The sequence below is a fragment of the Paracoccidioides lutzii genome (assembly GCF_000150705.2).
Source record: "Paracoccidioides lutzii Pb01 unplaced genomic scaffold supercont2.19, whole genome shotgun sequence".
Classification (NCBI taxonomy): domain Eukaryota; kingdom Fungi; phylum Ascomycota; class Eurotiomycetes; order Onygenales; family Ajellomycetaceae; genus Paracoccidioides; species Paracoccidioides lutzii.
Genome location: NW_015440965.1, coordinates 256,195 through 269,502, shown reverse-complemented (window position 1 = coordinate 269,502; position 13,308 = coordinate 256,195). Strand labels below are relative to the sequence as shown.

Sequence of the window (13,308 nt, the reverse complement as noted above, 5' to 3'; positions counted from 1 at the left end):
TTTGAGGTTTAGAAAGACTGAGGATTATGTAATGTACTATATAAAGTGGGTATATAGCTGAGAATGTAGATGCATAAGAATCATCTTTGTAATATATAATATTATTTTAAATATATTTCGGAAATATAATAACTGAACTTTATAAAATTTTCTTAATAAAATTATTTTAGTTTATATATATAATATTTTAATTTTTATTAATAAGTTTTCAATAAAATATTAAAAATATATTTATCAAATATTTATAAAATTTTAAATTATTAAATTATTAACTGATATAAATAAATATAATTTTAATATAAAATTTATAATTTATAATAATTTTATTATTAAAGTTATTGAAAATATAAATATAAATTTTAAAAAAATAATTATTATTTAAATAATAATATTTAATTTTATTAAATTTTATTAATAGTTTATAAAAAAATATTTAAATATTATATAATTACTAAAAATTTAATTTAAAAATCTATATTTAAATAAAATAATAAAATAAATATAATTTTTAAAAAATTAAAATAAATATTTATAACTATATTTATTTTAATTATAATTAATTTTATTTAATAAATAGTTTTTAATATTAATTTTTATAAATATATTATTAAAAATATTATAATTATATATTTTTATATTTAAAAAATATTTATAAATTATTTTATAATATATATATATAAATAATTATAATATTTCTATAAAATAAAATATATATTTATTAAAAAAAATAAAAGCTATAAGAATAAATATAAAATATTTTATATAAATTAAATTAAAAAAATAATTTAAATAAAAAATTATTATTTAAATATTAGTTTATTTTATATTTATTATATTAAAAAGTAAAATTTAAATTTTATTAATATTAAATATATTATTTAAAATTTTTAAATTATTTTTTTATTTATAATCTACTATTATTTTAAAATATAGAATATATTTTTTAATAATTTATATAAAATATAAAAAATTTAAAAATATTATTTATTTAATTCTATATTTTTTTAAAATTTAATATTATATAAAATTAATTATATCTTTATTATATTATTATAATCAATTGTTAAATTATATTTATTTTATAAATTTTATTATATATTAACTTTTAATAAATAGTTTTAAGTAACTATATAAACTATATATAAAAAAGATAAAAATATTTATTAAAACTTTATATAAAAACTAATATTTTAAAAGTATTTTATTAATAAAAAATAATAATATTTATTATTTAATTAAATAATTTTTTAATAATTTTAAATAAAAAAATATTTATATTTAAAAATTATAATAAATATAATAAATAAAATAAAAATATTATTTTTAATATATTAATAATTAAAAATAAAATATTTTATAAATTTTATAAATCTAATTTATTTAATATTTAATTATTAAAATTAATATATATTTTTTAATTATTTATCAATTTATTGAATTAGTTTTTTAAATATTAAACTTTTGAAAATAATATATAAAAATAGATTTTAATTAAATATATTTATTAATTTAATAACTATAATTTATTTATAATTTTTAAAATAAAGAAGTTTTATATAATTATATTATTTAAAACTTATAATAATTTTAATAGTTAGTTATACAAAATCTCATTACATATTTAATCTTATCAAAGTTATAGATATTTTTAAATTAAATTTTATATTAAGCAAAGATATTATTTAAATTATCAAATCATCTTTGAATAATTGTAATATCTTCACATTTCTCTCAATTGTAATTATAGTCCTTGAATATTGACTTTGAAGCTCTGTACAATGTTTATGAGATTTGAAACTCTGTTCTTATCAACATGAGAGGAGATAATGTAGAATCTCATACAGCAAGAAGATGATTTGTCATATTTTTCACAAATGCAGGTTTAGGGGATAATCCTCATTTGACCAGGCTCAGTTCTCATTGAACAAGTATTTCCTCTTCAGTTTCAGTCAATCAGTGTGAATTTGCCTGTAACATTGTGTGAGAAGAGCAGCCTTTCAATCAATTAGCAAGAGTAGAGTGTGGGATATCATACAGTCTTGCTGCTTCATGAATAAAGGTAATTTCTTTATTTTTCAAGGTGGATATCTCGAGTTCAATTTTTCCCTCTCTTTCTATAGACTTTCTTTAGTTTTTATTGTGAATTGATGGCTTTGTGACGCGTCTAAGTAGGTAGGTTGATAAATTAGATACAAGTCTCTGGTGTCCGACTCGGTTTGGAATTATGTTAATAATTTCCAAGATAACTTAGCTTAGTTATTCATATTTTCCTCCTTTTCGTGGAGCAGCAAACGTCGTATTAGTTGGCTGTTTCAGACTGGACTTTGCCTTATGTCCAAGATTAAATCGTATTCCAAAACATTCGGCCGTTTTTGTTGGGAAGCCATATGGTTGTGCATTGACAGTGGCGATTACCTGGGAGTAACCCCCTAAACCCTCTGTCAAACGGAAGAGACCTCCATTCCCAAAGGGAAAGCCAATATTTTCCCAAGGGAAGCAAGCCAACCATGGTTCTGGTGTGGAATGCTGACGGTTGGCTGCCCGCACCGAGACCCAGCAGTTGTTGGCCAGCACCGCTAGTTAGTTAACTAAACGAGCCGCCATTCGGTGGCTTAAGTAATCCACCGGGCCCAATGAGCCGTAACTCCTCCTCCTGACTTGTGGGAGTAATACTCTTCAGCAGCAAACTGAACTTAACAGCTTCTTCTCCACTTTACTTCCACTCACTTAAATGTATGTAATTCTCTTTTAATCGGACTGCATTGCCAAGGCGACTCTCTCGAGCTCCTCTTCGTCCTCCCTTTTCACCCCTTCTCCCGCAAGGACTTCGATCATGATCCTCCTCCTGCTTATCTCTGAGCTTCCTGCCAACTATCGAGTTTGTGGTAAACTTCACCTTTTCTTTGTTGCCGTCTGGTCTTATTCGGCCGTACCGCTTTTACACTGTTCCTTTGACTTATTCAAGTTGGCAAGTCTTGGAATGTGGGCTAGTCGAGCTTAACTATACTGTAACTTCAACTGTTCTGACGGTTTTCTTACTTCTTTTCTTCTCCCCCTTAGGCTCGAGCCTCCTGATCTAGGTATACTCGTCGATGCCATGTCCCATAGCTTCTGTCAAACGGACTCAAGCCTGTCGCAAGTGCCGTACCGCTTGTGATCCATTATGGCAGTCTGGAGCCCAACTACGGTCTTCGTAGCTCTCCTTCTTGTCTACCTCACCTCCTTCATCTTCCTTGCCATCATTCGCATCGCGACCGGTATTTCGATACAACGAATCGGCTACTTCTCCCTCCGCCGCATTGGATACTCTCCAAAGGAAGGAGTTAAGATCAGTATCCGTCAGCTGGGCCTATCGATCCATCGACCGTCGTTTGCGCAACCTACTTACATAAGCGTGAAGTTGCGGGAACTGGCAGTAACCATTGACCTGCCGGCTCTGAACAGCCACCAACGTGACGCAAAGAAAAGGACACTGGCAGAGGAATCTGATGATGTTTCGGAAAAGGATGATGTGTTGGGTGCCGGTTTTCAACCGGGCCCCGGCCGCAAGACACGGAGTAAGGCCTGGAAAATGCTGACGATATCCAAGGAATGGATTAAAATCCTTCATAGACAGATACAATGGTTGGCGATAGTGGATGTTGTGGCTACAGATGCGATCCTCAAGGTTGTGGATGCTGGGGAGATTCAGATTGGAGGACTCACAATGGCTGTTGACACCAGGAAGAAAATGATGGCGAGGGGCAGGCTGTTCCGACACAAGAGGGATCCGCATGGGGACCGACGACCGGCGGAATGGATTTTCAATGTTCGGAATATTATGCTTGCTGTCGATGACTGCGAAGCAGTGGAAATATTAGACAATCTTGGCCTGACCATCCATGGCATTCTCCACAAGGATCTGGAAGGACTGAGGGACGTTTCAATCGCCGTAAAGGCTGGGAGACTTCATGTTCCGTATGATGACTTGGTAAAACTGGGTACGCGTATGAAGGAATCACTGCCGATTCAAAAGAATGCAGATGGCGAACCAACAGGCGATGGGATATCCTCTGAGGACACTGTGCAGGAACTGGATCAGCCGGGTAGTCGTCAAGAAGCAATTTTCCAGACCGTTACCGATTCTAGGGAGTTTCTTAGTTCGTTGTTGCGTGGAATACAGGAAATACAGGTAGCACTGAGTTTCTTCCGTCTATCCCAGGTTGTACAGACAGTACAGCCTCAAAGACCGCTATATCTCAACATTGTCACTCACGAAGTTGGGATTGATTTGCATCGGATGGATCCCAATCGTCCTGCGCATCGCATGTACTTTCAACGAGATGACATCGCCCATCAGGCTCTTTTAGCTGCAATATCATTGTCCGTTTCCCTCGATGATAATATTGGACAGACCGATAAAATCCTGTACGTCCCCATGGCTACGACTACCATTAAGACTACTTTTCCTTCCAAAACCGTATCCTACTCCGAGCACAGAGGGGTTGCTGAACGCAATACCAATGTCTTATTTGCCAATCTTGTTGTGACATCCCCATCAATCGATCTTGAGCCAAAACATTTGTCCCAAATACGAGATATCCTGCAGAGGACAAAACCGCGTTCCCGAAGCAAAGTTCGAAACAATCACATTCTCATCTCTCATATTCTACCAAAAGCGAGTATTAAGTTATCAATCCATGAACCAGTCCTTCGTTTTGTTCTTCCTTCCCCCGAAACAGGCAAGGATAACAATTACAATCTACTTATTTCTTCCATATCGTCGATTTCACTGGATATCGAATCTTCGCATTCTGCTGAAGACGGAATCCACTATTCTCTATCTTCCATTTATCGGGTAGCTTCACACCAACTTTACTACCAGACTTTCTCTGGAAACAAGCATCGACTATTAGCCACACAGACGATGGAAGTAAATATCCATCTCAATGCAACCCCTGAAGTTTGCGTCGTTGCTTCGGGGACTTTGAACACCTTCTCCATACATCTGGTTAGCGGGGAAGTTAGCCGTGGTGTGAACCAGGTGGTCGACCAGTTCCATTCTCACTTCCAACCAAAAAAGCTACCTTCTCTCGAGGCCAACCATCCAAGCTTCTTCAGGCGTTTACCTCCATGGCTTCTCCAATTTCAGTTCGAGGCCTCCGGCTTCAGCGTTGAGGTTGCCGGAATCGACAATAGCATCGGTACGACTACTCGTGGTATGGTTTTACAGCTTCAAGGATGGACGGCCGATTATGAATCGCAGAAAGCAGAACCGAATCGAAGATCTGTCAAACGTCGAACACCAAGCCATTCCGCCAGTTCCGACGACCATTCCTTCCGATTTGCCTCATCATCCCCTTCTCGAAAGTCTCAGCATGGCCCGGCCGATGGACGACGTCTGGCATTCCATGTTCGCGGTCTGGAAGGCTTTGTGATAGAGTCAGCCGACTTCATGGAGCCGGAATCGTTCGTATCTGTACCTCGCTTCGAAGTGGCATTAAGTACGTCGAGTGACCTACAGGGCCCGATATTTCATATCAATTCTACAGTCAAGTCAATATACCTCGACTGTTCCCTCTACCAGAGCTATGCTGTTGGGATCGCTGTTTCAGTATTACGGGATGCCCTTTTGCGACCAACGACTAAACCTACAACCACTTCTGCGCCGACGAAGATTGTTCCAATCAAATTCCCCATTAATCCTTCATCCGCTGAGATTATTACAATTGATGTTAAAGCATCGTTGATTCAGGTAAAATGTTTGATGCCGGCAGACCCCTCAATGATGCTTCAAATATACGGATTTGCTGCCGGTCGTCACCGATGGTCTGCCCCCTTTATGCGATCACAACTTATTCGGCTTCACGCTGAAGCTCCGAAGTTAAAAGGCGCGTGGGCTCGAGTCGTGAGTGTAAATAACATTCGTGTGGGATTACGGGAATCGCAACGCAGACCAGACGGGACAGTTATTGAAGAAAAGTCTATTGATATTTCTACCGAGTTCATACGACTTGCTGTTCCCCATCAGATGATAATGTACCGAATATTCGATAACTTCATCAATACCGCAAAATCTGTGCAGCAGCTAAATCACCGTTTCAAGACAAGGACGAATGAGTATGTCTTGGAGAAACATCCTGAGGGTCCCAAGCATGTCCCCCGCATATCGCTTCGCAGCAAAGCTTTGCTCTTTGAATTGGAAGATGATGCTTTCGAATGGAAGATAGGAAGCATCTATCGTCTTGGCCTATTGGAACAGAAGCAACGTCTGGCTCGGGAAGAGGCATTCCGCATGAAGTCCAGGAGATTAGAGGAACTTCAGCAACGGCAGGCATCGTCTCGATACCGGACGCAGTCGATCAACGGTATCCCAACTTGTTCAACGGCACGCTCGAGGAAGAGCAATGAGCATGTGAGAAGAAGTAAAAGTGCTGATGGGCGGAGACCGCACACCAGATCACAATCGAGAGGCAGGAGGCCAAACCGTGCCGTACGATATAACCCGGAAGGTGTACCAGCAATTTCTGACTCATTCAAGGTAACCTCCAACGAAGCGTGGTTTAAACTACAAGAACACAATGCCCGGAGTTGGAAAATGAGTATTGACAATAACATGCGTTTTCAAAACACCGCAATCAAAGAAATTCGACTTATGTTTTCCGGCGCAGACGAACCACCGGAAGACATGCAGGACGATGAAAACATCCTTTCAGTTCCCGATAGACCTGGTCTCCTTTCAGCCCTGATTAATGATGTGCATCTTGTTATCGATAAACCTTCTTTCCCTATTGACGAATACCCCATTTTCCTCCATAGAATAGGAAAAGGCATGCCCCTAGACATGAAATATTCCCTGCTGATACCCATGAACGTACAGTTGGATATGGGCGAAGCCCGAGGAAACCTACGCGACTACCCCCTAGATCTAATACACATCCCCGCCTTACGCGCTGGTCAATCCTCTCGCCTCCCAAGTTGGTCTCTGCGCACTGATTTTGTAATCGCCGAAGAGTTCCGTGACTATGAGTCCTCACGCCATGTGATAGTTAACGTTGTGCCACCAAATGAAGTTGCAGATGGCGTCACCCATCCTGGATTTTCGATCGATGTTAGACGAACGGTGTCGCCGGTCAAAACTTATTCCGATGCCATTATTGAAATAAATACAAATCTGCCCACTAGTATATCGTGGGGAATGTCCTATCAGCCGGTCATACAGGATATGATGAAAATAATAGAGGGCTTTTCAAAGCCGGAGATTGATCCTTCGGAGCGTGTTGGGTTCTGGGATAAGATTCGATTAAGTTTCCATTCTAGAATAAATGTGGTTTGGAAAGGGGATGGGGATGTCCATTTGCGGTTGAAAGGTATATTTTGGTTTCATGAGGTTTGTGTTTTCCTTACAACCCAGGGATTTTACTGAAACGATTTCATAGGTTCTCGCGACCCATACGTAGTCACTGGATTTGGAGCAGGTTTCGTAATGTGCTGGAGCAAAGATGTGCAATGGGAAATACACACGAGAGATGACCCGAGAGAGTTCATGGCAGTTACAAGCGGCGAATACGTTCTCGCCATTCCAGATTATAGCCATCAGGCCCGAAACTCGTACGAAGTGACGTTAGATTATGGGTCTACTTCGTCCAGGTGTATCTCGAAGGATTGTGCGTTGTTCAAAAAAGTGATAATGAAACTCTCTGGAAATGTCCGGTGGCTTTCCGGCCTGGTTTTCGAACGAAACGTCGATGGTTCGGAACGGTCGTTTGTGTTCAAGCCGCATTATGATGTGGTTTTGAAGAATCCACGGTATATAAGTCCTGACGAACTAAAAGTATGTTTTCCTTTTTCTCCTTTGACTTACTTTATTAAGCAGCAATCCACGTTAGACGTTTTCAGGGTTTGCTGATATGCGACAGGATTATGACGCTTTCCGTGGATTCCGAAGTAACCATATTCATTTGTCGCTCGCTATTGTCGCGCCAGTAAGTCGGGTTTGGTCCGTATCGAATCGTGAACCATCGACCAGCTACAATACTGTCCATTTGACTCCAAGGTTCTTCACACACTTTTTCAGCTGGTGGTCACTGTTTTCCGGGGTCATGTCATTGCCAGTTCGTCAAGGTTCTCTCTGGCCTGAGTTGACCAAAATAAGCAAGAAATTTGGCCGCCACCTGGCAACTGTCAAGTATAATCTATTTCTCTCGCCATTGTTTGTGGCGCATATTTACAAACACAAGGATGCCCATGATTACGGTGAAGACGTGGCGTCCGCAACCGGAATAAAGGTTCGCCTTGACAGCTTTATGTTGGACCTCCATCAACGGAGGGAACAGGTCAATGTGATGGTGAAAGGTCGTTCGAAACAGACAAAAGCAAGCGAAATGCGAATCAATAGAGCCCAGCTGGATTTTATATCCGCTGATTTCAGGGCGGTATCCGTTTCCATTGCGGGAACAAACCCGGAAGACGGAAACGTGGCCAGCGACATCTTGTCCGCTTATCAACAACCAGTCCCTCCAGCCGATCTATCCCGGTTCACGATCCCTGATAAAGACCTCAACTGGGTTGACATGGATGATTTTGTGGAGCTTGACTGGATGCTTCCGTCAGAATCAAATCCTCGCACTCGAATTCTCCCTCTTGCATACTCTCCCCGATTTTCTTATTTCAGACAAACGGACCATGAGGAACGGAGTGTTGATGAGACCGGATACAGTCCGTTTGGAGACGAGCCGTCACATTACTGTGTGATGTCGCAAGATAATGATCCACGAAGAGTCCAGATGGAGTTGATCAAAGAACGACTTGATATGATTGACGCACAAATAGCTGCTCATAATCGGATGATTGGAGAGCAGGAACTGCGGATAGTTCGAGATAGCCAAGCTGCCGATGGTATTAAGAGCCAGTTTGAACTCTTCGTCAGACAGGGTGAATCGTTACGGAGGCGGAGAAAGTTCTTGGTTTCTGGGCTTCGCCGCCTTGAAAAACATCTCGCTGGCGATGCAGAGCCGAATGGCCTAGGAAGTGAAAGTATCCACAGCAGCCCAGCTTCGGAATCAGAACCATTCACCTCGTCCGAAATTGGAAGTAATGATGCTGATATAGATGGCCTCTATGCTTCACCGGACGAAGAGTTCATCAGCGATTTTGATAATCGCTTCATCATCCATAACATTCAATTGAAATGGAACAACTCACTCCGGAACATCATTCTTCGATATATTCATCAGGTAAACCAGAGGCGAGGATTTGTTTACTACATGTCTCGACGTGCGGTGAAGTTTATTCTCGATATTGTGGAGGAGCAAGGGAAATCAAAACAGCGGCCTAGAGAGGCGGGTAAACAGCCGCCTACTCCGACTCCGTCGCAAGAACACGAGGGACATGATGGCGACGATGACATTTCCATCGAAGACCGTATCGAGCAACTTCTTGGCAATGCTAATCAATTTTTTAATGCTGACGACTCGACGCCTAAAGCAGCTAGACGGCGATCTTCGGTAGTGGGCGGTGCTGAAAAAATTGCTCCAGACTTCACACCACAAAATAGTTACCATCTCCGCCTTATTGCGCCGCAGATTCAGCTTCAAAGTGAGAAGAACAAGAAAGCTGTCGCTCTAATCACGGCCAAAGGCATGCAGTTGAAAGTTATCTCAATTATGGATAAACATCGTGTATCTGATGATGTTTCCGGCTTGGTACAACGTCGATTCACTCTGGATATGGACAGCGCTCAATTCTTTGTTACTACCCAGAAGAGTCTGTTCAAACATCTTCATTTATATTCTGGTAATAGGTACGGAAATGCGCCAGGGTCTGCGTGGCCTCCATGGGTGTCACTGGAAGGTATGGTTGATTTCGACCTGGAGCCATCTGGCTTTTCAAGAATTATCCAGAAAACGTCCGCAAGCCTCAGATATGACAAGTACAATACTCTGCGATTGAAGTACAATGAAAAGATTGCAAGTGGTGATGATGACAGTAAGGTACACCTTCCAGCAAGCAACGAGAACCGGATGGATCAAATCTTGGTCGAGTTTTCCCATGTACGCGCAATCTGCGATTCGGATCAGTACTATTCCATGTACATCATAGTGCTCGACCTATTGCTCTGGAATGAGCCACTTGAAAAAGTGCGGAGCGAGAAGCTGGAGAAGATCATGCTTGCATCAGATTTCAGTGATCTAAGAGGTGCTCCTCAACTGGTGAGCCGGCTGCAGCAACGGATACGACAACTTGAGGAAATTAAAAATGTTTTCCAAATCCAAGCCAAGTATCTTGACGTTCACGGTTGGCAAGATCGTGTCGCCCTGGAAAGAGATTTGACACATTGCGAGGATGAATTGTTCTTTATCATGAAAGCTATCACGACATCACAGCGCAAGAATGAAGAACGAGCAACGTCGCAATCTAGTGGGGTATTGAGGTGGGCCTTGTCTGCTTCCGAGATAGTATGGCATCTCATGACGAGTCCCAAGGACCCTCTTGTGGAATTTCAACTGCGGAACGCAACGTATGCGCGAACCGACAACATCGACGGGTCGAACCGTAATACAATTGAGATTCAGCGAATAAACGGTCTCAATCTTCTCCCCAGTGCTCTCTATCCGCAAATGATTGTACCGTACGTCGATGAGCACCGAAGACCGCCGCAAAGTGAGGATGACAACATGCTTAGGGTTGATTGGTTCATGCTGGAAGCTGTTGCTGGAATACCCGTCCTGAACCATTTCGAAGTGACATTGTTTCCCCTAAAGGTCCAACTGGAGAGAGAGCTTGGAAAGAAACTGTTCGAATACATTTTTCCTGGGATGGGCTCAAACGCCTTTGAAAATGGGGCCTTTTCACCGTTTATGATAAAGCATATGCGGCCTCTGGGTGAAGAATCAGGGAGTGAAGATGATGAGAGTATCGCACCCGTCACTCCAGCCATTAGTATTGCAAGTTCCTCTAAAGATGATTCTCAAGCATCCACTTTAGGCCCAGGATCCATAGAGTTGCGCCTAAAACCTACTCTTTCGCTAGCGGACCATCGCCCTTCAGGTTCCCCGTCAAAACGGATCAGAGGCCTCGAGATGACTCCCCTCCGTCGAGAGCCGGTCCGGCAATTAACTCCTGACGATGGACCACGTTCGGCTTCTCGCCCTTCGACAAGTCGTATACCTAAGAAGGCATCTACTGAAAGTCTCCGTCCTGCCAGCGGGCAGCAATCTGAGATATCATTAGTGAGCAATCAAAGCGTAATTGGATCGGAAGGGAAGCCCAAAAAATTCGGTTTACAGAGGTCCTCTGCCAAGCCTAACATGGCAAAAGGCGATAAGGCCTCTGACGATCTATCGCAAATGGTGTCTCGTGCTTCCAACTTTATGACCCTGGCGCATGTTAAAATCAACGATGTCGTTCTTTGCCTGAGTTATCAGGGGAAAGGGGAGCGCAACATTGAAGATGTGCATGATTTTGTCTTCAGGCTGCCCGTGCTTGAATATCGAAACAAGACCTGGTCAAACCTTGACCTCGCCCTTCGACTCAAGAAAGATGTTATCAAAGCTCTCATCTCCCATACACCAGCGATCCTCGGAAACAAGTTTTCCCACCATCGCCCCACGAAGCAACAACAAAAACGTCTTCGAGAACTCGCCTCCTCATCTCAAGTTCTTAGTGTGACCGACATTGGCCAGGAGATACCCACTGCGCCATCGTCAGATGGAGGAGGTAGTGTTATTAGCCACAGCTCTGCTAGCGAAAGATCTGAATCCCCACCCCGTCGTTCCTTCACTTCAGCTGCTTCACCCCTTGGCCGATCACACTCGGTGTCATCCAGAGGGGCTGCTTCTTCACCGAATCTCCCCGTAGCATCAGACTCACGGTCCGCCAAAAGTGACCACATTTGTAGTCGCGATGATGTATGTAACCCCACGGCTTCCATACTGATCCACATCACTTAACTAAATATTTAGGGCTATCATCTATTCCGTGATAGAGTCTCGAGACAAGTGGCGGGCGACCAACGATCTGTCAACCAAAGTAATGGCGATGGTCATGATAATGACGTGCCAGATGAAGGGTGAGCCTACTTTCTTTGCGCTAGTTTTTAATCTTATTATTTTTGGATGATGTTCTTAGCATATAGAAATGATCAAAGAAACTGATTTGGTGTGTTTGTGTCTTTTCTTGTCTAGACGACTGAAAAACTCTTTCTCCCACTTTGGGCGGAAGCTGCTGGGCTCTCGGGACTCGCGGGACTCGAGATGCTCTTGAGAAACAAGGCTGCTTACTCAAGTCAACATCGTCCTCACCTGCGTCTTCACCATCGACTTTCCTTCTTCGTATGCCTCCCTAACGTGCAACTATTCGAATCAAAATATTCGCATATATACCCTTTCATACCTCTCTACACCGGTCCCCTATTCCCTCAACGTGCATTCCATAACTTTCCAACATTATCTTCACTTCCCGTTTCATACAGAAACTTCTTTCATAATTTACTTGCTCCATTTAGTGTTTCCTTGTTGTATTGTATGGTGCATGTCGACGGGATTGGCTTCATCGGCGGGCAAAAGAGATGACAAGGAAACTGCATATAAATGGCGTTGCCCGAATCTCTTGTGTTGCATCCATTGTCCCACATCTACTATCCACAATATATACCCCTTATCATTCCCTCCGTCACCATTATCACAAAGCCCCCTTTGGGCGCTTTGAATGTTGGATATCTGATTTATATTTCCTTGAACTATTTTGTTTGTCTTTCCTTTCATGTATACCTCCTACATCATGCATTGTCACTGGCGCATTCTTGTTTAATTTTACGCCCTTCGTGTTTTTAATCACAGGTAATTTCCATGTCTGCTTCTACTTTCAAGCCATTCATCTTCTTTGACCTTATTCAAGCTTACATATACTTTTAATGTTCCTGTACGCATCGTTCAACCTTGGGGGGATAAAAAGCAAAGCCACAAGGGCGGAAGAAAACGGCGCCTTGTTCCTAACAGCACTCACTTCGTGTTTTTATGCAGGCACTTCTCTAGTCCTCCGTTTGGCTTCCACATATTTTTTCTTTCGTCCTCATTCCCTTTTGTTCAAGATTTTAGTATGACGCACTTGGATGTGTCTTGTGATTCTGTATGTGCCTGAGGAGATTTCGTCCTTTCGTCCTTTCAAGTTTCCTCCCTTGGCTTTGCTCTCTTTTTCTGTCTAATCCAGTCTACACTCAGTACATAGCAATATCGAACGTGTAGTTACGTTTCGAAACAAGTTTATATTGAGGTGGATAATTTATATGATCAGAGTATAAATACAGAACTGGTGACTTGCAGAGCTCCA

At 41.1% G+C, this 13,308-nt stretch overlaps 1 protein-coding gene across 1 annotated transcript; it reads left to right on the top strand.

Moving 5' to 3' along the window:
- Window positions 1-3,163: 3,163 nt before the first annotated feature.
- On the top strand, window positions 3,164-12,053 carry PAAG_06621 (hypothetical protein; the record flags this gene model as incomplete). Its single annotated transcript, XM_015845944.1, has 4 exons — window positions 3,164-7,349; window positions 7,419-7,813; window positions 7,899-11,888; window positions 11,943-12,053. 4 exons carry the CDS (start codon window positions 3,164-3,166, stop codon window positions 12,051-12,053), a joined length of 8,682 nt encoding a protein of 2,893 aa, XP_015700170.1.
- Window positions 12,054-13,308: the final 1,255 nt, after the last annotated feature.